We start from the raw sequence: 22,283 nt of genomic DNA, 5'->3' as shown, positions 1-22,283 counted from the left end.
GCGCAGTGATAGCTGACCGTATGACTGGACCGTAGCGGCTGACTGCATGCGCCCTAACGCCCCACCTACTTCAAGTGCTAAGGTGCGAGGTACAACGCGCATATAGCTGATTCAACGGCCTCTCGAAACCGCTTCCTCCCTTTGTCGACAAGCTGCGTCTGCAATGGCCGACGTTATCATCGTAGGCGGCGGAATTGCTGGCACAGTAGTAGCGTCGCGTCTGCACGAGAGGAAGCCATTGCTGTCCATTGTACTCATCGAAGCCGGACCCGATCCTACTGGTAGTCCGCATGTTACCATACCAGCCGCGGCCGCGAACCTCCACTTCTCCCAATACGACTATAACTACTCCACAACACCTCAAGAGCATCTCGATGGGAAGCCCAAGCGAAATGTAGGCTTCAGAGGCCTTGGTGGCGGCAGTGTTATCAACAATGGTACATATGGTGACTTCAGGTGCGCGCTATCAGCTGACTGTATCAGGTGGCTGGATTCGAGGCGATGCGCAGGATTACGATGAGTGGGCACGCGATGTGGACGATCTGCGATGGAGCTACGACGGGCTATTGCCATACTTCAAGCGCACGGAAAGGCACTTCGACCCTGGGGCAGATCCCTCGCAGCATGGTCACGACGGCCCGATGCACACGGCATCTGTCACCTCTACCAGTCGTAAATACCCATTGCGTGAAACCGTTCAGAAGCTTTGGTCGAACCTTGACATACCACATATCCATGACTTAAACGACGGCCGTCCTCAAGGCATCAGCGATCTGGTAGAGAACTTCCAGGACGGCAAACGGCAGATGGCGCATTCTGTATACCCGCTGCACGGTGTCCAAGTGCGCACATCAACCATCGCCCGGCGTGTGCTATTCGACGATACGAACACGGCAGTCGGCGTCGAGCTCGCAAATGGCGGACGGATCGATCTCAACGAAGGCGGCCAAGTCATCATAACCGCGGGCGCCTACCGAACGCCCCAAGTCTTGATGCTCTCTGGTATCGGAGACTTTTCCCAGCTATCGCAGTACAACATTCCAGTTGTTTCCGACCTACCAGCCGTCGGCCAGAATTTACATGACCATCTGATGATGTACCGCTATTGGAAGTTGCGAAACCCAGAGAAGGGTCTAGCGATCGGCTCGCCGCTCTTCGGTAGTCCAAACTACGACAAAGGGGGGCCGATAGACTTCTTGGTTCGCGCGCCCATACCCCAAGTCGGGAAACTGAAGGCAGCAATCGAGCGCGATGAGGGTCCGATATCTGATGACCACGCACTGCTCGAGGGCCCACGCACTCACCTCGAGATGCTTCTCATGTACATCGTCGTCGGGGCGGAAGCGCAGGGTCTTAGCATTCCGATTGATGGATCATCCATCATGACCTTCTTCATGGGCTGCCTTCCGACATCGCGAGGCTCGGTGACGCTCGCATCGTCTGACCCGTCCGCGAATCCCATCATCGACCCAAACTACTGCGCGACGGAATCAGATCGCTACGTCATGCGCGAGGGTTTCCGTATGCAGACCGAGCTGATGTTGAATACAGCTGAGGGTAAGGAGCTTGTCGAACGTGAATACATTCCGCTAGGCTATCCGGGGAAGTCTGACGGAGAGATCGATGCGAGAATCAAGATGGGCGCGAGTACCACGTATCATCCTGCAGGGACAGCAGCGATGGGGACGGTTCTTGATGGGTCGCTGAGGGTGTATGGGGTTCAGAACTTGCGCGTCGCTGATGCGAGTGTTATCCCAAAGCCTCTTGCAGCTCATTATCAGGTACCTGTTTACGCGATTGCCGAACAGGCTGTTGATATCGTATTGGGTGAGTGTTTCGACGTGGCATGACAGTAGATGATAATGTCGACAGACTCTTTCATGCTATGCCTCGTCTAGCCCTGTGATCGTGAGTCGCGCTATTGTAAAACATCATCTCGACCTGAACGACCTCACTAAGATAGAGCTACTCGCGCAACATGTCAACCGTCTCTAATTTCCATTTCATATGCAGACTGAGCTTCTTAGCCCCCGAGCCTTACAGCAGGGTGATTATCTTTGGACTTGGGTAGTGAGACGACGAGATTGACCTGTCGCGATCCATGAAAGCGGTGTTGTCACGCCTGAAAGCTTCGGGCGCGGGGTCGTGGATCCTGAACACCGCCACAGCCCCAACCCTTGTGTATGTTCCTTGAGCAACGTCAACTGGTACGATAGTAATACCGGTATGAGGCGTGATCATAAGCACGAAGCAAGAGTTGTGCACTTCAACGTCGAACCAGACACTGCCTTCTGCATGCCTGTCGTTCGTCATGCGGACCTTGCATACCCTGCCGGCATCCGATAGTACGGGCGATACGTCAAAGACTTCAGCGACTGGCGCCTTGATCTTTGCGAACCCGTTCTTCAGTTCTCCGAGAGGATTGACTCCCTTGGGGCAGACGTCGCATTGCAGCAATTCTGCGTATGTCTCCTGCCCAAGGTCATGATCAAGAAGATGATATACTACGACGCCTTCAACAGACGCGAAGGACCACGTCGGGGCTCTCCAGGGGTGGGAGCGCTGCGGCGTCTTGGGAAAGAAGACGTATTCATCCCAGTTGGGATCTTGCAGCCGCCATAACAAGCCTTGCAGAAACCAACTTTTCCAGATGCCAGCGAGGCAAACATCGCCAGTGAGCTTCTGTAGCGCCGAGGTTACACCAGAAAGGGCTGGAAACTTGTCGGATTGGTAGGTCATGTTGCGGGATGTGTACTCTTCAATCAACCGCGACCACACGCGCCATGCAGGGTTAAAGGCCCGAACAATTTCTGCGTCCTGTGATTGCTGGGTGTGTTGGAGCAGTGGCGCATCTTTCACGCTCTTGAGACCTTGCGCGATTCGTTCCAACGAAATCTCTTCACATGCTTTATAGTCTTCGGTGTATCCGTCTTCGGTAAGGACTTGCTCTGAGCACTCCCATTGCATTTGGTAGCTCGCGAAATGTATTGTGCGGCGTGCCAGGACACGTTCCTGGAGGACCCAGACTCGGCTCAAGAGAGGCTCTTCCTAAGCAGCGTTAGCTCCAGATAGTGGGGCACAGAAGGAAGAGGACTAGAGACTACATCAATATGAAAGCATGTAATGTATGTGACCGAACGTCGATGTAGGCTCTCGGGTGTTCATTTCTTCCTAGGTTGACGTGGGGAATTGAAGCTTACCCTTCGCATCTTGATAGACTGGTCGATGATAGACTCCATAGACCCAGGTGACATAGTCAGATCGTCGTAATAGATGTACAAGTCAAACGACCCTTCTTTGTCTGCAAAAGTGACGACGTGTCGGTCTTTGACTTTGCGCGGCTGCAGAAAGCCCTCCCCACAGTGGCTGGCACGAGTAGCAGCGGTTGTAAGGTACGCATTGCTGTACACATCAGCCATACGAGAGGCCTCTTTTTCCCAGTCCGCTTTGTCGTCTTGTATGATGCAGAGGCAGTCTGCCCATAGATATCGGACTCCTAGGTATCTGGTGAGAAATACGGCGTCGCGGAGGGTCGAAGGCAGCTGCATATATTTGATTCCTTCGTTCCCTTTATGCTTTTGCAGATTCTTCGAGGTAGTCGTAATTGGGAGGCCCTGTCCCCAACAATAGCTCAATGCGATGTACCGGCCCGTGCTACCAGGTGGAAGCTCTACAAGCTTGAGTGCTGTATCCTCGAGTAGAGCCCGTGGGTCACCGCGGACGCCTTTGAAGTCAGCGCCGATAGGCAGTGAGCCGAGGTCCAAAAGGCGGGTAGGTAGCAAAGTCGCTTTCGGCGTTGATTGTCGGCAGCTCGCATGGTGGTCGTCGCACTGACTGACCCATGCTGCCGTCTTCTGGAGCACGTAGGGATGTAACGAGTCCGACATGATCTCATGCTCCCGGAAGCAGTCCGCGACGACACTATCTGAACAGCGCGCGTCAATTGAAGCCCATGCAAGAAAAAATCTGAACAGGACTGCAGACTACATCAAGATAAAAGCCTGCAAATTAGGTGACCTAGCGTCGATGTAGGCTCCAGGGTTGAGGTTGACGTGAGAGCAGAAAGACATACCTGGGGTTGACATGTACCAGAACTTGCCACTTAGACGTACTGTAGGCATCTTTTCGCCCATGTACACGCTCAACCTGGCCGAGCCCACGCCCAATTCCAGCCATAGTCTCTCATCGAGGTCTTTGCAATTTGTGTGATAATGGTAGCTGTTACTGAGACGACTGAAGATGGTTTGGCAGAATGGGCACGATTGGCTTGCACTATTTTGTAGGTCGGACAGGCTATTGTGCCATTTGACGAATGGTTGCGTCTCGTTTCCGAAGGATTTGGGTAACGGAAACCACTGGAACTCGTCGATGTCGCTGTCGCTACGGGCAAGCCTGAGAATACTGCGGATTGGTAGGGACTTGCATGTGCTACAGAGTACCATTGTCGCTACGAGAGTTGCACCTTGCAGACCAAACGAAGATAGGAACGTGCAAAGTGGTTAACTCAACGTTGATGCGGGCTCCAAGGGGTTCAATTGTTTCTTGGGTTGATGCGGTCGGGCGAAGATGTTGCGACGAGCGTGGCATGAAGCAGGCGGCTGGTGCCTATTGAGATTGCTTCGCGGGACTTGGCTCGCGTGAGATGACAGCGGGGTTAGTACGTGGATGTTAGCTATGGAGCTGCAGGAGCGCTGGTTTCTCAAGGTTGGCGACTGCCCGGCTGAGACATCCGCTTCGATTCGAGCTCTAAGATACACGGTTGGGGTAGGCGCGAGGTATGCCTATCAGATGAAGATGCGAGGTGCTTGCTCCGATCGGAACCCAATTCCGAAGGCAAGACCAAACCTTCGCGCTCGCACATTCCTTGCTCCCTAGCCATCACACTCCTCACGCCACGACCTCGTGCAATTCACGCACGTCGTGCATCTTCTAAAAGCCTCGCAATGCTCTTTCCAGCTATCGAAGCACTCTCGATGGACACTTTGTCCGCACGAGTCCTTACACCACACGAGGTCTTCCCTGTCCTCCGGCGCGTCTCCCTTTAAGGCATGGCAACAGATAGCACATTCGCCTTCGATCTTCTGCCTACACACCTGAATCTCATCACAGGCGTCGCAAACTGAACGCTCTTCCCAATCGCCGCGGCAGACAGGGCACGTGAAGTCCCGGTGGTCGATGACGCATTGCTTACGCCAATCCTCGAAGCAAGTCCTGTGAAGGCTCCTCCCGCACGTTTTTCTACACCACACAACCTCCGACCTTTCGTATTGGGAGAGAAGGTCGCCTTCTTGGCATATGGGACATTCATCATCCAAGGGTAGGCGCCGGGCATGGGAGCGCGTACATCGGGGTGTTGCTGCTGCCGGCGTAGAGCTTGGTGATACCTCCGGCACAGTGGGGTTCGATGCGACGCTGGATGACGTGCTCAATGAGGCGCTAGACGACGCACTGGAAGACGCACTGGACGAAGGCCATGTGACGGCCGTTGTTGGCCGGCGCACTCCTCGTGCTCGTGCTAGTGTTGAGGGCGTCGAGCGTGGTGGTGCTCCTGACACGGTCGGGCTCGATGCCTCGCTCGATGCCGCGCTTGACGAGTCGCTAGACGATTCGCTGGACGATGTGCTTGATGACGATCGCGCGCCTGCAGTGGTCGGGCTTCTCACTCGACCCGATTCTGCGGTGAGAAGAGGGCAAATCGTTGCTCTGTCCCTTCGCGTGCGCAGGTTAGAGAGGACATTAGTAGGCTGCGAAGACGACAAAGACGGATCGTTCGATGTCGTTATACGAGAAAGACGGGTCTCCAACTGCGCCATGCTTTCGTTCGCAGCTTGACGGGCCGTAAGCTCCTCGATGCGGCGATTCGCATCACGAAGCGACTCTTGCAACACAGCGATGCTCTGCTCTACTTCAGCACGCGCGGCAAGCTCGGTTTCCAATGGCGCAACAACTGAGGAATAATTAGATGGCTGCGCTTTATGGTGGGCAGTAGAAGACTTGCCGTTCGCAGACCCAGGCCGTTGCCTCACCCGCTCCGACGTCGCGTCGATCCGTTCTTCTACACGATCATGCCTTGGGAAAGCCTCCCACATTCGCTTCATCCAACGGTCTAGCATCTCGTCGACTTGATACTGATGAAAACGAACACACAAGCCGTGCTCAGCGAGGCGCTGAAACTTTGGCCGGAGTCGCTCAGGGTCTGGCCCTTCCTTCGCCACATCAGCCAGCAATATTTCGATCCTGTGCACGTTGTCTTGACGTATAGGCATGCGGCACTTTCGACCACGTGAGGGCGCCCAACCAATGCAGCGGCCGTCGAGGGAAAGCTTGAGCACCGCCTCTGGGTCCCATTGGCAGCCAGCGACGATTCCGGAGTTGTATACATTAAGGGGCATGCTTGGAAGAGTATGTCTTCTTGGAGTGTAAGGGACGAAGTGGGCAATGAGTATCAAAGGTAAAGTCGTGATGATGTGGAGTTCTAACGCTGGATGGTGTCGCCCAAGTCTAGGTATACTCACCAGCGCAGTCTTCCTTGACGCTCACAGTCTCCTCAGGATGTCCACAGCCTTCCTGAGACACCCACATACCTCCGCTTGCGCCTGCTGAATCCGGACGGTCATGGCTGTGCTCGGTGCCTTTGAAATGGAATAGCTGGCCAGGCTACATCCTCGCGGTCTATCACTGGACGAACGCTAGGCACAGCGTAGCAGACCAGGTTCTCTGATGCGTAGGAGCGAGGCTGCGCGCCTGTGTTTTCATGCATCCTCTTCTGTCGAGCGTGGGGTAAGTTATGAAGGAGTGTGGTAGCGAGGCTGTGCGGCACAGTCGATCCCAGCGGCTTTCTGGAACGGCTTCCGTTTCTGACCACACAGCAAGGCTCAGCCATCGTTGGACCAGATGATTTGACAAACGGACCGTGAAGCGAAACGCGCTCGAGCCTGGAGCAAGTGTGGCTGCGAAGATGCACGTGCCCAGGTATTGTGATACCACCTTGCCGGGTTCGAGGAACGAAGTGAAGCGCTGCAGCCAACATCAGTATCAAAACGAAAGTTAACAACATCCCGACGCGATGTAAACTTCTCCGTTGTTCGCGTCTGGTCTCCTCTGCAATTAGGTGGTCGGCTTCTTTCTTGAATGGGTTCTTTTCACGACTACGGAGTGTCTGGTGAGCCCTCCTGCACTATGCATCTTGCTTTACTGAGATCATCTGATATCTCATGGTCCCAAATCCACGCCATTCGCGACTGCGCATCAATCCGCAGCGCTTCCAAATCATCGCCTACATCTTCTCCTTCGAACTCCCACAGCATGCCAGCTTCCTTGCTAGTCTTGACCAGCGTCTGACTCCGCGGCCTTCTTACCGCATCGTATGCGTGAAACACCTTCTCGAGACTAGCCTTTTCGTGACATCGGGATAACAGCTCGCTCAGAATGTACACATCTTCAATGCACATACCTGCGCCGGCGCCTTGATGCGGTGTTGAGGCGTGCGCAGCGTCGCCCACAAGGCAGATGAGTGGCTTAGCCATGTAGTAGGTGGGTGCAGGTGGGTGGTTGTAGAGCGCCCAGATATCAGGCTTCCGGATGTTTTGCATGATTGTGCGCACGGCAGGGATCCAGTGCTTGTAGTCCTCTAGCATGTCATCGCGGGATGTTTGGACTACCCAGTTCGAGTCTTCCCATGTGGGTCGCGATGAAAAGGCAACGACTATCATCACGTTAGCTAGGCGAATCGGCGGGCATGTGGAATTGTTGTACCGTTGAATAGGGTGCCGTTCGCAATGGGAAACGTCAGCACATGCCCATGATAACCCATATACATCTGCGGTGTCCTTGGTGCCTCATCGCCCAGGATCTCCACCGCCTCAGACATGGGCAGCAGTCCCCGATACGCATACTTTCCCGAGAAGACTGCCTTCGCCGTCTCCGAATCGCCCAGTACGATGGATCTCACGCGCGACTTGATCCCGTCGCAACCAAGTACTGCACTGTGCTGCGCGGTCGACCCATCGGCAAAGTGCAAGACCGTATCGATGGAGCCGTCATCAGCGCTAGTGATATCAAGTACCCTCTTCTTGAACTGCGCAACTCCTTCTGGTACCAGTCTGACCAGCTCCTCGAGGAAATGCGCTCGATGTACGCCACCTCCCGGACCCTTCCTCCCTGGTATAACAAAGATCTCTTCCCCTAGCTTGACGCCCTTCTTCCTCTCATCACCCACTCTCACCGTGAACCAGTTCGGTGAGTCGGTTACGGTATTCCCTTTACTGCATCTGACAAACGCTTCCGCGATGCGTGGATTGATGAGAGCCATTGTGCGAACCATAACCGGTGAGAAGCCGACACCCGCGCCTATCTCGCCAAAGGCTTCGGCGGACTCGTAAAGGGTGACACTGATGTGTGGAAATTTTGTTAGAAGTGCGATCGTCAATGTTAAACCCGCGATACCTCCGCCGACGATCGCGATGCTCATGCGGCTTCGTTCAGCCATGACGGTGAGCCTCTGTGGGGTATTCAGATCTGATCTCGAAGAATGACACGAGCGAGGGGCTCCGGTATACTGATCTTTGTGGAAGTTGCTGACAGCATACTTTGCATCTGTTCATGCGGGCTAGCTTTTGCTTCCTGAACAATGCAACCATAGCAACTCGGTAACAAGGCGACCCACATCATAGGCGGGGCAGGCTTACAATACAGGATTGCCATAAAGACGCGGCACGGCAAAGCTTTCATCGCGTTATAACCGATCGGCGGTGCGCCATGCTTACCGGCACCTGATCAACTGCCGCTCACTGCCAACTCGAGATTCGTTGACGTTCTCAGCATAAGCTGTGCCATTGCCTCCGTGACGCGCTCACGATAACGAAATCGCGCGTGGCGGTAAACCAACCAAGTCCGATGAACAAAGGTCTGGAGCCTTCCTGTGGACTTGCTGTTGCGGGCCGCTGCGGTGGGGGTGCCTTTTCCCCGCCGAAGGCGCCGTTGTGGCTAGGTGGATCGTAGCTTTCGTCCGAGCTTGCTAGCTCATACCATTGTGATGATACTGGGGTCTGCCGCCGCACTAGTTTCGAAACAAGCATCGCCGCCGAACTGTTCATATAGCGATAGGTTGTTGATGCGCCGTTCGTATAACCAAGCCTCGTAGGATGGAGGGAGCAAAGAGCCATGCGGAGAAAGCTCAGTTCCGCGCGATCGCCTACCCGCCCCATGTCGGACACTTCTCTCATGCCATGTCCGCGCATCCTTCCGCTGACAATAGCCAATCGCGATCGCATGGCGAAGTGAGCGTTGTGAGGAAGCGTAAGAGCTCCGTTAATTCTTCCCAATAAAAGCCTCACATCAGACCATGCCAGAAAGCTTCGCAGCTCGTAGTCGAGGTCATTACTCTCATCTTGGACTAGTACCGACGAGAGCGCAACGCGGCGAGCAAAAATGTGTTGACCGGGCGTAATTAATGTAGTCCTTCGTCTGTTCCGCAGTAGCCCCTGTCCTTGCCCGCATTGCATAGGAAGCGGTCACTGTTGGTCAACTTGGACCGGCTTTCTAGCAGTAACACCACCCCTCTTTCATTTTTCCTCGCATTTCGTCGAAATGACAGACACCAGCGTTGTCGAGAAGGGAGTTCACGTCCACCACTCACCGGTATCTCCGACAAGCTTGATATCCGAGCATGGCTTTGATCGCGCTGCAGAGAGGCGACTTATTCGGAAGCTTGACTTTCGCATCTTACCAGTACTGTGGATTCTTTACTTGGTGAACTTTATCGACCGGTATGTTTGGATGAATAACCTTTGATGGTTGCGATGCTATCACCTTATACAAGGGAAAAAAACCGAATAGGTCTGGAGCCTACATTGACGTTAGGTCACCTACTTCGCATATTTTTATGTCGATGTAGGCTGCAGACCTGTCCAGCGTTTTCCTAGATTAACGTGCTATGCTAACTCGCTCTCAAGAGCGAACATAGGCAACGCGAAGATCCAGGGCATGGAGACAGAACTGAACCTCATCGGCCAGAGGTTCAATATCGCTGTATGGGTTTTTAACCTGGGTTACCTCGTCGCTGGCATCCCGTTGCAAATCGCCTTCAAGAAATATGGGCCTAAGAGTCTTTGCGTAATGATGTTCTGCTGGGGTATCACGGTGATTGGTTGCGGACTTGTAAAGCGATGGGAAGAACTCGTCGTCTGTCGTTTGCTGGAAGGCATCGCTGAGTCGGCCTACATTTCGGGAGCAGCGTATTTGATCGGCGCATACTACTCGAAGCGCGAGTACTTGACCCGCTACGTGTTCTTCTGCACAGCTGGTATCGTCGCAGGCGCCATCAACGGTTTCGTCTCGTCGCTCATTGCTAGGATGGATGGTACCGCCGGGTATGGAGCCTGGAGGTGGTAGGTTAACCCTGGAGTCTTGTGAAATACAGCTGCTGACTTAGAATAGGATTTTTATCATAGAAGGTTGCTTGACTATCGCCGTCAGCATGGCCTGCTGGCCCGTCGTCCCCCCGTTTCCCGAGCACTGCAAGTTCTTGTCTCCCGATGAGAAGGCGCTCATGCTTGCGCGCATCCAGGCTGATGGAGGTCATGTAGTCGACGACGACATATCATTCAAGAAGGCGCTACATTTCCTCAAGGACTGGAAGATCTGGACCGGGTAAGTGGCATATGTGCCGTCGCGCATGGCTGGACTAATGATAGATCAGCGTTTTGATGAACATCGGCGTCACTGAGAATGCGAACTCTCTCGCCAACTTCCAACCGACCATCCTCAAGGGCCTTGGCTACACCGCAACACAAGCGCAGGTCCACACAATCCCGGTATACCTTGTAGGCGCTGCCTTCTCCGTCATCTTCGCCTACATGAGCGAGTGGCTGCAACGCAGATACATGTTCTACGTCTTTGGCTGGGCAGTCCTCGCAACAGGTCTCGTCGTGGAGATTGCGCACCCGTCTGACCCTAGAATCCGTTATATGGGTATATTCTTCATCGCGTCTGGATGCTATCTCGCAATGCCCATCTCCATCATTTGGGTCTCAATGAACTGCGGCTCTGGGTACAAACGCGCAGTGGCTATTGCTGCGATTATCAACTTTGGTACTGCGGGTGCCTTCATTAGCTCGAATGTCTTCCTGTTCAAAGAGGCGCCCGTGTTTCGCACTGGGTTCAGTACGGGCCTCGGTCTGGCTTGTATCGGTGTCATAGCTGCGACGGTGACCTTTTTTGGTTGTAAGAGAGAGAACAAGAAGCGCGACGAGGCGAGGATGCAGATGCCGGAGGTTCTGGACCAGAGTATGAAGGCGTTGGGTGACGATCATCCTGATTACCGATTCGCATTGTAAGACGAGCGTGATGGCTTGCCAAGACAGGGTAGCGATGCGCAACGGTTTAAATGGGTGATGTTTATATGTCTGCATCGTAGAATACCGATACAAACATAGGAAAATACAGCCTTCGGTGATCGTGACTTGGCCCAGATTTGCAGAAGATTTCGTGACGCCGTCACGTTGCCTGAGGCTGCATGGCGTTCTGGCAATTAATCCGTCTATCGTGTCGAATTGCAGAATCGTGACATGAATCTCCATAATCATCCCAGAGTCGCTGGATGCCGAGATGGCGTTGGAGTGTCGGATACTGTCAGATGAGGTACCTCACAGGTGGGTGACTAATCGGCCGTCCGACGCCAAGCAAACGTGGTGCGTCATGGCGATGTTCAACACCACGCCTCTCCAACTACAACGACGTCTCCAGCCTTTGTGGTTCGATGTAGGATAGCATTAATCGAGCCGTGATTGATTATGCGACCCTCGGCCGCTCCTGCCCAATGACAATTGCTGCGCTCTAGTTCCATCCCCCGCGCCATTCGGTCCTTCCATCGCCTGAGCCTACGCGATATATCATCCTTTTGCTAAGAGCATGTGATGCCCAGGATCTCGAAGTCTGACCTCTAAGTTGTTACCGCGTTAGACGCTGCATACCACCAATACAGATCTGTGGTGCGAGGAAGACACATTGGCAGAGCATAGACACATTGCACGGTGCAAATGTGAGGGAGTGGCAGATGATTGTAAAAGTTGATAACCATCATCGCCATACGACTCGACGAATGTCTCAGCCAGCCTTAGCTTTTCTGCCTTTTAGAAAGAGTTGAATACAGCCTGCAGTATTGTCGTTGCCCCAAAGTCAACCCTTACTTCCCATCCGCCGCCCACTGACCATTCATCTCAGCCCATCTCCTCATCTCTTTCGTCCTCCTTATCAGGTTCGTCGCTCACGTTAGCAAGGTCCTTGAGCGCTTGCTTGCACATCTTGATGTGTTCCTCGAGGTTCTTGGTCGTGACGTCGCACTTTGCGACTATCTCCTTGGCGAAGAACTTGGCACTGTCGGTATCAGGCGAGTTTCCGACGTTTTCCCAGAGGTCATGTAGGTTGTCGGGGCATGCTTCTGTGCCGTGGTAGTCGACGATACCTACAAGAGAGTCGACGTGCGCGTCCACGATACATTGCATCATTTTCACGTGGTCGCTGAGCCAGTGCTCTAAGTTGATATCCACCTTGTTGCACTTTCGAGGTGGTCCCTGAAGCTCCTCGTGGAAGTAGAGGCGCATTCGCGCAATTTCTTTGGCGATCGCAGAGTTGGTAGCTGTAGCATACATCTCGTCGTCGATTAGATAGAGGTACGCCCCCAAGCCTGTGCGGATGTCGCCGTAGGTAACGCGGGTATCGGTATTGCGGAGGTATGCGGCGTACTTGGAGACTTTGTCGGGTGTCAGAGCGCCAGTCTTCGTCAGGTTAGGGAATATATCCTGTTGTTATTAGCACTATTACACCGTGCATGACTGTTCAAACGTACCATGAGCCAGCGGTGAGCCTCTTTGGCGTCGGAATCCTCGAACCTGTGATCTAGATTCATAAGATGATAGATGGCGATAAGCTGAGGGATCTTTGCATCTTTGAAGTCGTCCTCCGATCCCAAGATGGCGCGCTCCATCTCGTCCAGTAGCTAAGGGGCGCCCGTCACAGCGTACTGGTTTGCCATCGATTGGAGGTCGACGCACTGGCTGATCTCGGGCGGGAACTCAACACGCGCATGTGACCTTGCAGGGCGGAAGCCTCCATTCTTGAGAGACGTGTTGAAATGTTCTGCGAGGTGTTCCTTGGTCAGCTGAGTCCAGTCCTTCTGCCGATCGACCCATGTAGACAAGCTGTCGTCTCGGTACCGACGGAAGAAGAAACAGTCCAAAGATTTGATGGGGTGTGCCTCACATAGCTGGTGAGAGTGAGTGATTGAGCTATTTAGACCGTCTATTACAGCCTGGATTGAAGTTAGGTGAACTTACATTGGTTAACGGGTCGCGATTGATCAGCTCGTAGACTAGCAGGCGATCTGCGTGCATAGAGTTGTACCGGACTACCACCTGTGTCATGCCGTCCTGCAATGACCAGATCAGAACACTGTTGAGGCGCATGACTGAATCTACTGATGAAGCCTTTTTGATCGTGATGGTCTTGAGTTTAGCCAGAGCCACCTGCGTCTCGGTGTAGTTACCGACAGGCTCGGCAGCTTGTTGGCGCAGCACATCGGCCCTGGCTGGTCGAACGCCGACCCAAAGACCTAGATCTTTTTGGTCGTTGTCCGCCACCGTCTTCTCTTCTGATGAGGCTTCTGCTGCTGTTTCAACACGTCCGTCCGCAGTTGCTGCGCTCGAGCTCCAGTTCTGCACGCGAAGTAGTGTATGGTCCTGGAGAACTGGTGCTTCGACGCCAATCAGAGCGAGGTTGAATGCATACCGGCGTGGAGGACCGATGACGGGCTCCATCTTGTGCTGGGGTCTTTGCGACGTGAGTGTTGTGAGAGGATGAAGAGTGATTCGGTGTTGAGTGAGTGCATGTATATATCCTAACGCCCCCGTTAGTGGCTGCCACAACAAATGCGAAGTCACCTCCGCTTTCACCTTTACCTGGCTGTTTTGACAACGGAATGAGACAACCAAGAGGATTTCGTGCCTTCGATCTTGGCTGGTCAATTCTAGGGCTGTTCCGAATAGAACGTGTATTGAAAGGGTGGCTTGTACTTGGATCAGAAGCTCGAAGTTTACTTGAAGTCCTGAGGTAGTAACATTGTTCCAGAATAAGGAACATAATATCGTCACACCGTTGTACTGGGTAAGTCAGCGTGTACCTTCTAAAATGAGGTGTACAACAATCGATGTAGTTATCCAGATGATCGCTAATTGTAGTCGTGTCCTTGACCGGCCCATTGTATCTCGTAAACCATGTGCCAATAGTCAGCCATGATCAGACGTTCGCCCGTCCTGGCGGGCGCGTCGCGACTTCGTTGTCGGCGTCTTCAAGGTTCCTGGCCTTGTCTTTGGCATTGCGGGCAGCCTCGATGGAGCGCTATCTTGCATATTTGAGATCGATCCATTTGGCCCTCATCACGTGCTTTTGGCCGTCGGTGTACGTAGCGACTGCGGGGAAGCCAGTCTCTTGTTTGGCTCTCATGCGGAAAATAATGGCGGACTTTAGATCATCTTCGCGTAATACTTGCTCTCCTTTACCTATGCGTGCGACGCGTACAAAACTTTGCATGAAATATAGCATCCTAATCTCGGCCAGTGTCAGTCGCGGAGGTTTAGTTCTGGACGGAGGCTTCAAGACATGATTATCAAGCAGGATCCGGGGGTACTGATGCTCTAGGAGTGTACTCAGTCTCTTCCCCTCGTCTGCATCGTACGCGGCGGCAACAAGACTATTAGTGCGGGTCAAGCCTTTGTTCTTAGGTAGTATTGTGAACCAGTGCAGGAAGCGACTCCACAACGGGTGGTTCACGTAAATTGGCGGTGTTGCGTCCGAAGGTGGGTCGCTCATGATGACAGCCTGATTGTCGGTTACGATACGACGCCGCTCCCTAACACAAGTCAGGAAAGCCTCAATATCCGGCAGCTAGAGTAAGTCGGTGACAATCAGTTGGCAAATCGGGCAATCTCAACGATGCGTCCATGAAGTGCAAGACATGATGTCCGTACCATCAGTTGTACAGGCAAACGCGAAGGCTATGCCACCTGCCTTACCGGTGAAGCGCTTACTCGAATACGTCTACATGCAGCAAGGCCATCATAACCTTTCATCCCGACCTGCAAAAACAATACAGTACACATATCAATCGCAATTGAGACACCGTGAAAAGGTGAAGATTGCGCACGTTCTTCAAAGCTCTTGGCGACCTTTTGCACCGTGTTATGAGCTCTTCTTCAAGTCCTCAAGACATGTATCCACCGTCTTCTTCGTGCCTTCCTCATTCTGCAGCTTCAGACTCAGACGCTCCAAACGCTCCAGTAATGCCTTCTCTGTCTCTCTGAATTTTTGATCCTCGGCCTCATCGTCATCGTTGCCCCCAACATCGCCCGCGGTAGGCGTCTTGTCACCCTCTCCACTTCCCTCAACCGCCACAACTCCCTCCGCATTCTTCTCATCTCCACTCATTCCATGAGCACTCTCGTTCATCGCAGCAGCCCTTCTCTTCTTCACCTCTTCCGCTCTCTTCAGGCAGATATCTAATCTTTTGAGACTGCTCTTGGGCCACGATTGCTTATAATCATGGCCTCTTTGCGCCATCTTCGCGCCCTTCGGCAACACGACCCAATCCAATTTACTCTCCACATGAATGTGAATGTCAGGTTCCATAAGTGACGGAAAGTCTAACGTGCCGACTCTCAGCTCAACAACTGCCTCACTCAGGTGGTTACTAGCCCAAAGCTGAACACGACATTGCGGACACTCGGCATACCGATCGACAATGCCTGGCTTGACTTCTCGACTGAGGAATGAAGGCTTCGTTGGAGATAGGATCTCGATGTTGTACAACTCGATGTTCAGGCTAAGGTAGAAGGCGCTGCCTGTCTGCTTTTGGCAGTCCATGCAGTGGCAGGCGTAGCAGTAGAGCGGGGCTGTAAGGAGCCTATAGCGGATGGTATTGCAGACGCAGCCGCCACTTAGCGCTGGGAAAGGCTTCGATGTGGACATGGTGGTGCTCGTCGTACGGAGCCGGTTCGGCTGGATTGACAGTGATTGATAAGCTGGAGGCGGGGTGACATGTAGGCGATCAGGGCTGTGACGTAGTAAGCGACCAAGCCGCTAATGGGCATTTCGAGATTAGCGTTGATTTTCGTGCGGAGGCGTCGCAACTTCAAGATAATGCTGGGAGTTCGCCAGTAACATTAGACGGTGATTTGATGAGCAGCACAATGAGAAACGACTTCCTTCCAGATTAGCTTGCAGAGGAACATTATGACACGGGGCTTGACGACGGCATGAGGGCTATGGAATTTCACGGGACACTTGACGACTGGCCGCTTGCATGCGGCAGAGTATAGCGACTTATGCCGTCAGTCCTGTACGATATCAGGAAGTACATGGTCGTACCCGTATGTCCTGAGCGAAGCATGCACTTGGAAAGGTCGCAGGATTGCCGGAAAGCGCATCTTGCAAGGAAACCACACCTCATGCTGACGGCTACAACCCCATACCCGTCAGTGGAACTACCAGCATCAAGGCTTTTGGAGTCGACAAAGTGGCTGGCGTCCTAGTAAAGAGGTTCTTGAGGTAGCTATTGCTGCATACGTGGTATTCTGTCCTTGACTTAGGAGAGTATACATAGCAATGTATACTCTAAATAAGATCGTGGTATTCACATTTACACGAAGTGGCGTAAATGTAGGCGGTAAGCGATGTGTTCTGTCATCCTCTGGTGGAACGATGGATGACGATACCGCTGAGTCCATCCAAGAACAGGTAGAAGATGAAGAACGAAAAGATGGACAAACGGCAATTACGACACCGTGAAAAGAAACGAAGAAGAGTGGGAAGAAGCGCAAGAACAAGATAGGCACCAAACACCAAATGTTATAAGCGAGTGGCAAGGATGAACCACATGAATATTTTCACCTCACAACGCATCAAGCTGCTGGAGCTATACCGCACGGTTTTGGTACATTACTCGGACGAAAAGAGTATGATACGGAGCAGATTTACATGGGCCTAGTCATCATTGCAGAAGCGTTTCGACGCCGGCACTCGATTGATATGCCGATCTACTCTGGTTCCCTGAGCACTTAAGAGAAGGATGACGTCTTACACCGGTGGCAATTTGTATCGCGTGCAACGACACCCATTGGCTTCCAGGCCAAGGCCGACGGCATCGGGTTCACCATCAATGAAGCATCACAAGTAGTCTTTGTGGAAGTAAGTAGATTCCATACAACACTATCGCTACAACTATACCAACCTGAACTTTGCAGCCATGGTGGAACTCCCTCGATACGCTTTAAATCGAGCGACGCGGTGTGCGAATTGGTCAGGAAAAGCTGGTCCACATCTGGGTGCTGCCCTGCATCAACAGCTTCGCGGACGCAATCATCAATACTGGCGCACTGCAGAAGTTACGCGTCATCGACAGGATCATGGCGGCTCTTCGAACCGCAAAGGGAGCCGAGGTGGAGATTCCGCCGCACGTTCCATAGTTTGGCAAGGTCCCGTACATACCGTACGCGCGATACAGGGAGATGGGTGCAGAAGCGATAAGCCAGGAAGAAGAGGCAGAGGCGAGGAAAGCCGCAGAAGGATAACAAGACGAACAAGAGGATGAGGGGCCAAGCAAGAGGCCCAGGCTCGCAGAGGGCGCTTACGCCGTAGGTGAAGGCTGCGCGCGAAGGTCTTGTAAGACTTCTCGACACTGCATCCTGCGACCAGCTTACACGTCATGTCAGGCGGTCACAACTACGCAGTCGCCGATGAAGGTCTCCTAGCCAGGGCCTTTGAAGTCGACAATGTGGCTGGTGTCACCAGAAGACCTCTTGTCGAGACCTTGTAGCGTAACACAGCGGAAGCCAAGTAGATTGCACAGCAGCTATATCAGTCCCATACACGTGAACGAGAACGCTTCAACAACAAATCAGTCCATTTGAGCACCCACAAATACATTTACGCGTTGTCTTGTTACATACTATACACCCCACTCTACACAGTCGCCCTCTTAAAAGCATCCCGCGGTATCGACATGGCAATCCCGCTCTTGAGTGCCGGGCTATCAAACGAGCTCTTCAACCCATCCTTCTCTTCCAGATACTCCCCTTCCCTCAGATTCAGCGCATCCATGACCCTTCCAATCTCATTTTGCTTCTCGACCTCGTACTCTTCGGCTGAAAGCAATAACGTTTCGCCGCGGGCCTTGTTGATCTCCAAGGGCTCGTGCTCGATGGCTGCGGGCCACTTGCCGGCTGCGTAGAGGGCGTCTTGCATGTCGGCCCACCGTACACTCACACCTTCCAGTGTGTAGGGCTTGACGGGTGGGGTCTTTAGTGCTTTGGGCAAGACGGAGCGGGCGATGTAGTGATCGCGGGATTCGGCCTGGGCCTTTGCTTCGAAGGCCTGCTCGAGGGTGGTGATCTCACTGCGATGACCTGCGAGAATTTCGCGATCCATCTCAAGGTCTTCCTGGGAGCGCGTGGGGTCGGGGTTGTCGAATGCCTCTTGTAGAATACGGGCTTGGTCCTTTAGCTCTTTCAGCTTCACCTCCGCACCGAGCTCATTTGCGGGCGCCGCTCGCTTGATGAGGTCTTCTTGTAGGTTCTTGAACTGCTCCGCTTTTCGCAGGGCGTATTGTAGCTTCCCCAGGCGGGTCTCGAGACTCTCCTTAGCAGCCTTTATGCTCTTCTGGTCGGCCTCGCTCTGGTTGTGCTTCATCTTCAGTTTCAGATCCATAGACCGTATTTGACCCTGCAGCCACTTGACGTTGTCCGTGGGCTTTGCCTTGGCCAGCCCCGCATTCGCCAGGGCATCGATCTGTTCCCATCGCTTGTCGAGGAAAGCCGATGCTTTCTTCTCTTGCTCTAACTGCTCTTCCGTCGTCTGGGCTCCATGCACCTCTTGTATCCGCAGCACCTCGGCCAAGTCGGCGCTGGTGTTGGCGCGCTGGTCCATGATCTTCTTGACCCTCGTCTTCTTATCCATGCGCTTGAATTCGGGATTCGTCTTGTCCCAGGCAGTCTCGTGCAGTCTGCGGAATTCGCGTAGCTTGCGGAAAGCATTGTAGCCTTGGCTGGGGGTAGGGAAGGTGAGGACGCAGTGGGGCACCCATTCGTCAGGACGTAGGGCGGGTGGTTTAGAGTGCTTGCCGATGAAGGGAAGTTGTTCGAGGTGGTGGTTCTACAAAATTAGCAAAGACCAAGCGATTGGCACGTCATTCATACATCCAAGAGTTCCTGCAGCGAGTAGATAATCTGGTTCGACCTGGTGTTGCGGAAAATGTAGATAATCTCGCCGTGCTTGGCAGTGCCTTCTGGGTCTACCACGTCACGTAGTGTGTAGGGCTTGACCGGCGAGATGACATGCTGACCGGTCGCTTGCCGTCTCGCCTTTTCGTTCACGACGGTTTGGAGGCGGAGGTGCTGTGGATTTGACTGCCTTTCAACATAAGCGGCTATTTGCTTTTGCATGTGCGCAACATGCTGAGGGGTGACACGGCTGACGGCGGTGGGGCTGGCGAAGGAGATGGGTTGTAGTGGCGGCTTGTACCGCAGCCGGGCAAGAGATCGAGGCATGGCGGCGGGGTGGTGATGCCAATGGCCGCCGGCGATGTTGGTGGATGAAAGTTGCGAGTCTCAAAAAGCACGGGCCAGGCCGCGGAGGTCCGCTTGATCCAATACGACAACCTGGAACTCCCAACGCGCAATCACCCGGCAAGCTTCTACTATGCGCTGCGCCATTGCAATTGCTCGGGCGCTGGATGTTACTCATAAAAATGCTCCGATGAGAACTTGCCCGAAAATCTCCTGTTCCCGCACCCGCCTATCAACCAGACCAGCGACGTAATGGCCGGCGACTCCCAGGCAGCCGAGCCCAAGTCTCCACCACGTGAGCGCCCGTGGCTGCTTGCATATGTATGCGCGTCGAGGATACAAGGGTTGTAGTTGCTGATAGTCCACCCAGAATCGCAAGCTTAGGCACCTCCAAGGCATCACCATCCGCAACCTCACGCTTAGTCTATCTCCCCCGAAGTCGCGCGGACGGACCATCGACGATGAGGCTATACCGAGTACACTCAAATCGCCCACCAAGGCGCTGGCTCTGAGGGAGAGCAGGGGCCTGGCGCATTCGCGATCTTCAAGCGACCTCACCTCACCCGAGGATACGCGGCGCAGCAATGGCAGCTTGCGCGAACCCATGACTCCGAACACGTCCATCAGACCCGGATATGGAAGGGGACTGAGAAGGCGCTCAACTATGGAGTGGACCAATGCGACCCCGCTGTTCCGCCAGAAGAAGCTAGAAGACATTACCGCAGGGCGCATGGCGGATACCTTCTTCAGCCTGCATGTAGAGGACCAGGACGACCCGGTATACATCTCCGAAGTCGCGGAAAAGGCGATGAATCCAAACTTCAAGTTCTTCGACCTCGGACCCTGTGGCCCTGGTGTCACGCGACTGGATAAACTCACCGTGAGGGTGTGGGCGAAGAGCGAGACGATGCAGGATTGGCAGTACCTCCTGGACTACACAGTGCAGTTCAGGTCGTTGCAGTTCATTGGCAGGACTCTCGGAAGTTTCAGACACCCACTCCCGCAGAACTGCATACTCTTCCACATGACGGACGGAATCTACACCAGCTTTACGGATCTGCCGGTAGAGGAGCGAATGCGCCCTGAGCTCCTCGCGCCGCCGAAGAATAATCCCGACGGGAAAGCCCTTACCTCCTCGTCATACGACGCCCTAATGCGACTGTCAACACTAGACGACTGTATTCAGGATGCGCTGATTACGCGAGACCGGATCGCCGACGAGATTGAGGGCATACTTGCGGCAAACAAGGAGGACATCTGCACAGTTGAGTCGGTCGCCGAGACGGAGGAAAGTCTGCGGACCGTCCAGGCTGCGGTGACTGCTGAGAAGCGAAGAATGGTGGCAGCACGAAGAAGACGCGACGAGCTTCAAGCCAACATCAAGTACCGACGGGACAAGATGCAAGCAGGACGAGACTTGCAAGCACAAGCTGAGACTGCGCTGACTGAAGAGAGAGCCAAGTGTACGGAGAGCAAAGACCTCATAGAGAAGGCTGGCGAGGACATCACTGGCCAACGGCGGAGGGTCTGCGAAGACCTCCTCAGGATATTCCCTATCGAGCCTGTTCAAGGCAAAGCGCTCGCCTTCACGATACGAGGCGTCCCCTTACCCAACTCTCATTTCGACGAAGTAAATCCGGACGTGACCTCCGCAGCACTAGGTTACGTCGCTCAAGTCGTCAACTCGCTGTCGCCCTATCTGTCTGTCATATTACCGTATCCAATATCACCACACGGCTCAACATCGACCATTGATGATCCACTTGCCGTCACGCAGGCCAATCAGAACCCCCAACGCACATACCCTCTCTACATGAAGAATGTTGTGAGGTATCGCTTCGAGTACGGTGTCTTCCTCCTCAACAAAAACATCGAAATCCTATCCAACTCTCTCGGCCTGCGACCCGTCGATATTCGCCACACATTACCGAATCTGAAGTACCTACTTTACGTCGCTACGGCTGGGAAAGGCGAGCTTCCAGCGCGGAAGGCGGGTGGCATCAAAGGCTTGTTGCGGCAGGATGGTGTACTCTCCAGAAAAGGGAGCATGGATAGTACAGTCACAGCGAGCAGCGTTGGCACACCCACAACTGAATTGAAGAAGAATCTTGAGATTGCGGGGAAAAGGCTGGAGATAAAAGCAAATGGTGCGCCTACTCAAGCACATAGTCATGCAGGGAGCAGGCTAAGACCTGCAGCATAGCGGCATAAGCGAAGATGTGTTCATGGGTATGAAGTGTGTAGTCTAGCTGCGTTAGTAGGTGACTGCAGCCATGTAAATACAAAACACCAATAATCAGCGAAATAAGCTTCGAGATTACCGTTGCTTTTGGTCCGGGTGGCTTCCCGCCCCATCATCCCCGTATCTCGATTGCTTGGTCCATGTACCTGTGACGCACGTCGCTGTTCTTCTGTCAAATCCTAGACCCCGCCGACGGGTGCCGGATCATCCTCCATCGGGGTCCAAAAAGCATCTTCACTGTTCACTCGTCCTGAATTGGATTCAAATCGCATCTCTCCATAGAAGTTTTAAGCGAGTACGCCGCTGACATAAGACATACCCCTGGCTACATGGCAGATCAACGCGCTACGGAAAGCCAAGCGCTCCACTGCACCGTTCGGAAATTGCTTGGGACGTCGAGCCAGCGAGGCCTGACTTGCGGCGAGCCT

At 53.6% G+C, this 22,283-nt stretch overlaps 9 protein-coding genes across 9 annotated transcripts; 3 read left to right on the top strand and 6 right to left on the bottom strand.

Moving 5' to 3' along the window:
* The first annotated feature begins 6 nt into the window (after positions 1 to 6).
* BKA58DRAFT_36299 (putative glucose dehydrogenase) lies at positions 7 to 1,944 on the top strand. Its single transcript, XM_046168819.1, has 2 exons — positions 7 to 437; positions 484 to 1,944. The coding sequence occupies exons 1-2, from the start codon at positions 164 to 166 to the stop codon at positions 1,848 to 1,850; spliced, it is 1,641 nt and encodes a 546-aa protein (XP_046032310.1). The 5' UTR covers positions 7 to 163; the 3' UTR covers positions 1,851 to 1,944.
* BKA58DRAFT_36293 (heterokaryon incompatibility protein-domain-containing protein) lies at positions 1,944 to 4,656 on the bottom strand. The gene is made up of 3 exons (XM_046168816.1): positions 4,073 to 4,656; positions 3,201 to 3,925; positions 1,944 to 3,048 (listed from the first exon to the last, which is right to left on the bottom strand). Exons 1-3 carry the CDS (start codon positions 4,440 to 4,442, stop codon positions 2,038 to 2,040), a joined length of 2,106 nt encoding a protein of 701 aa, XP_046032309.1. The 5' UTR covers positions 4,443 to 4,656; the 3' UTR covers positions 1,944 to 2,037.
* Positions 4,657 to 6,770, bottom strand: BKA58DRAFT_36304 (uncharacterized protein). Its single transcript, XM_046168821.1, has 2 exons — positions 5,999 to 6,770; positions 4,657 to 5,947 (listed from the first exon to the last, which is right to left on the bottom strand). The coding sequence occupies exons 1-2, from the start codon at positions 6,390 to 6,392 to the stop codon at positions 4,872 to 4,874; spliced, it is 1,470 nt and encodes a 489-aa protein (XP_046032308.1). The 5' UTR covers positions 6,393 to 6,770; the 3' UTR covers positions 4,657 to 4,871.
* Positions 6,771 to 7,148: 378 nt separating this feature from the next.
* BKA58DRAFT_305880 (uncharacterized protein) lies at positions 7,149 to 8,488 on the bottom strand (the record flags this gene model as incomplete). The annotated part of the gene is made up of 2 exons (XM_046167081.1): positions 7,149 to 7,720; positions 7,756 to 8,488. 2 exons carry the CDS (start codon positions 8,486 to 8,488, stop codon positions 7,149 to 7,151), a joined length of 1,305 nt encoding a protein of 434 aa, XP_046032307.1.
* Positions 8,489 to 9,588: 1,100 nt separating this feature from the next.
* Positions 9,589 to 11,392, top strand: BKA58DRAFT_417178 (major facilitator superfamily domain-containing protein; the record flags this gene model as incomplete). Its single annotated transcript, XM_046172628.1, has 4 exons — positions 9,589 to 9,767; positions 9,954 to 10,388; positions 10,438 to 10,650; positions 10,700 to 11,392. The coding sequence occupies 4 exons, from the start codon at positions 9,589 to 9,591 to the stop codon at positions 11,334 to 11,336; spliced, it is 1,464 nt and encodes a 487-aa protein (XP_046032306.1). The 3' UTR covers positions 11,337 to 11,392.
* An 826-nt stretch (positions 11,393 to 12,218) lies between these two features.
* BKA58DRAFT_465241 (uncharacterized protein) lies at positions 12,219 to 13,814 on the bottom strand (the record flags this gene model as incomplete). The annotated part of the gene is made up of 4 exons (XM_046174953.1): positions 12,219 to 12,800; positions 12,848 to 12,997; positions 13,049 to 13,264; positions 13,335 to 13,814. The coding sequence occupies 4 exons, from the start codon at positions 13,812 to 13,814 to the stop codon at positions 12,219 to 12,221; spliced, it is 1,428 nt and encodes a 475-aa protein (XP_046032305.1).
* Positions 13,815 to 14,992: 1,178 nt separating this feature from the next.
* On the bottom strand, positions 14,993 to 16,075 carry BKA58DRAFT_375055 (Mss4-like protein). The gene has a single exon (XM_046169391.1). It carries the CDS (start codon positions 16,018 to 16,020, stop codon positions 15,235 to 15,237), a length of 786 nt encoding a protein of 261 aa, XP_046032304.1. The 5' UTR covers positions 16,021 to 16,075; the 3' UTR covers positions 14,993 to 15,234.
* A 1,574-nt stretch (positions 16,076 to 17,649) lies between these two features.
* On the bottom strand, positions 17,650 to 19,636 carry BKA58DRAFT_375053 (transcriptional regulation of mitochondrial recombination-domain-containing protein). The gene is made up of 2 exons (XM_046169390.1): positions 19,245 to 19,636; positions 17,650 to 19,200 (listed from the first exon to the last, which is right to left on the bottom strand). The coding sequence occupies exons 1-2, from the start codon at positions 19,593 to 19,595 to the stop codon at positions 18,013 to 18,015; spliced, it is 1,539 nt and encodes a 512-aa protein (XP_046032303.1). The 5' UTR covers positions 19,596 to 19,636; the 3' UTR covers positions 17,650 to 18,012.
* Positions 19,637 to 19,712: 76 nt separating this feature from the next.
* On the top strand, positions 19,713 to 22,142 carry BKA58DRAFT_36241 (UV radiation resistance protein and autophagy-related subunit 14-domain-containing protein). The gene is made up of 2 exons (XM_046168809.1): positions 19,713 to 19,934; positions 19,984 to 22,142. The coding sequence occupies exons 1-2, from the start codon at positions 19,866 to 19,868 to the stop codon at positions 21,814 to 21,816; spliced, it is 1,902 nt and encodes a 633-aa protein (XP_046032302.1). The 5' UTR covers positions 19,713 to 19,865; the 3' UTR covers positions 21,817 to 22,142.
* Positions 22,143 to 22,283: the final 141 nt, after the last annotated feature.

This window comes from Alternaria rosae (genome assembly GCF_020736505.1).
Source record: "Alternaria rosae strain MPI-PUGE-AT-0040 chromosome Unknown BKA58scaffold_1, whole genome shotgun sequence".
Taxonomy (NCBI): Eukaryota; Fungi; Ascomycota; class Dothideomycetes; order Pleosporales; family Pleosporaceae; genus Alternaria; species Alternaria rosae.
Note: the sequence above shows the minus strand (reverse complement) of the source record. Positions and strands in the feature narration are given on the sequence as shown.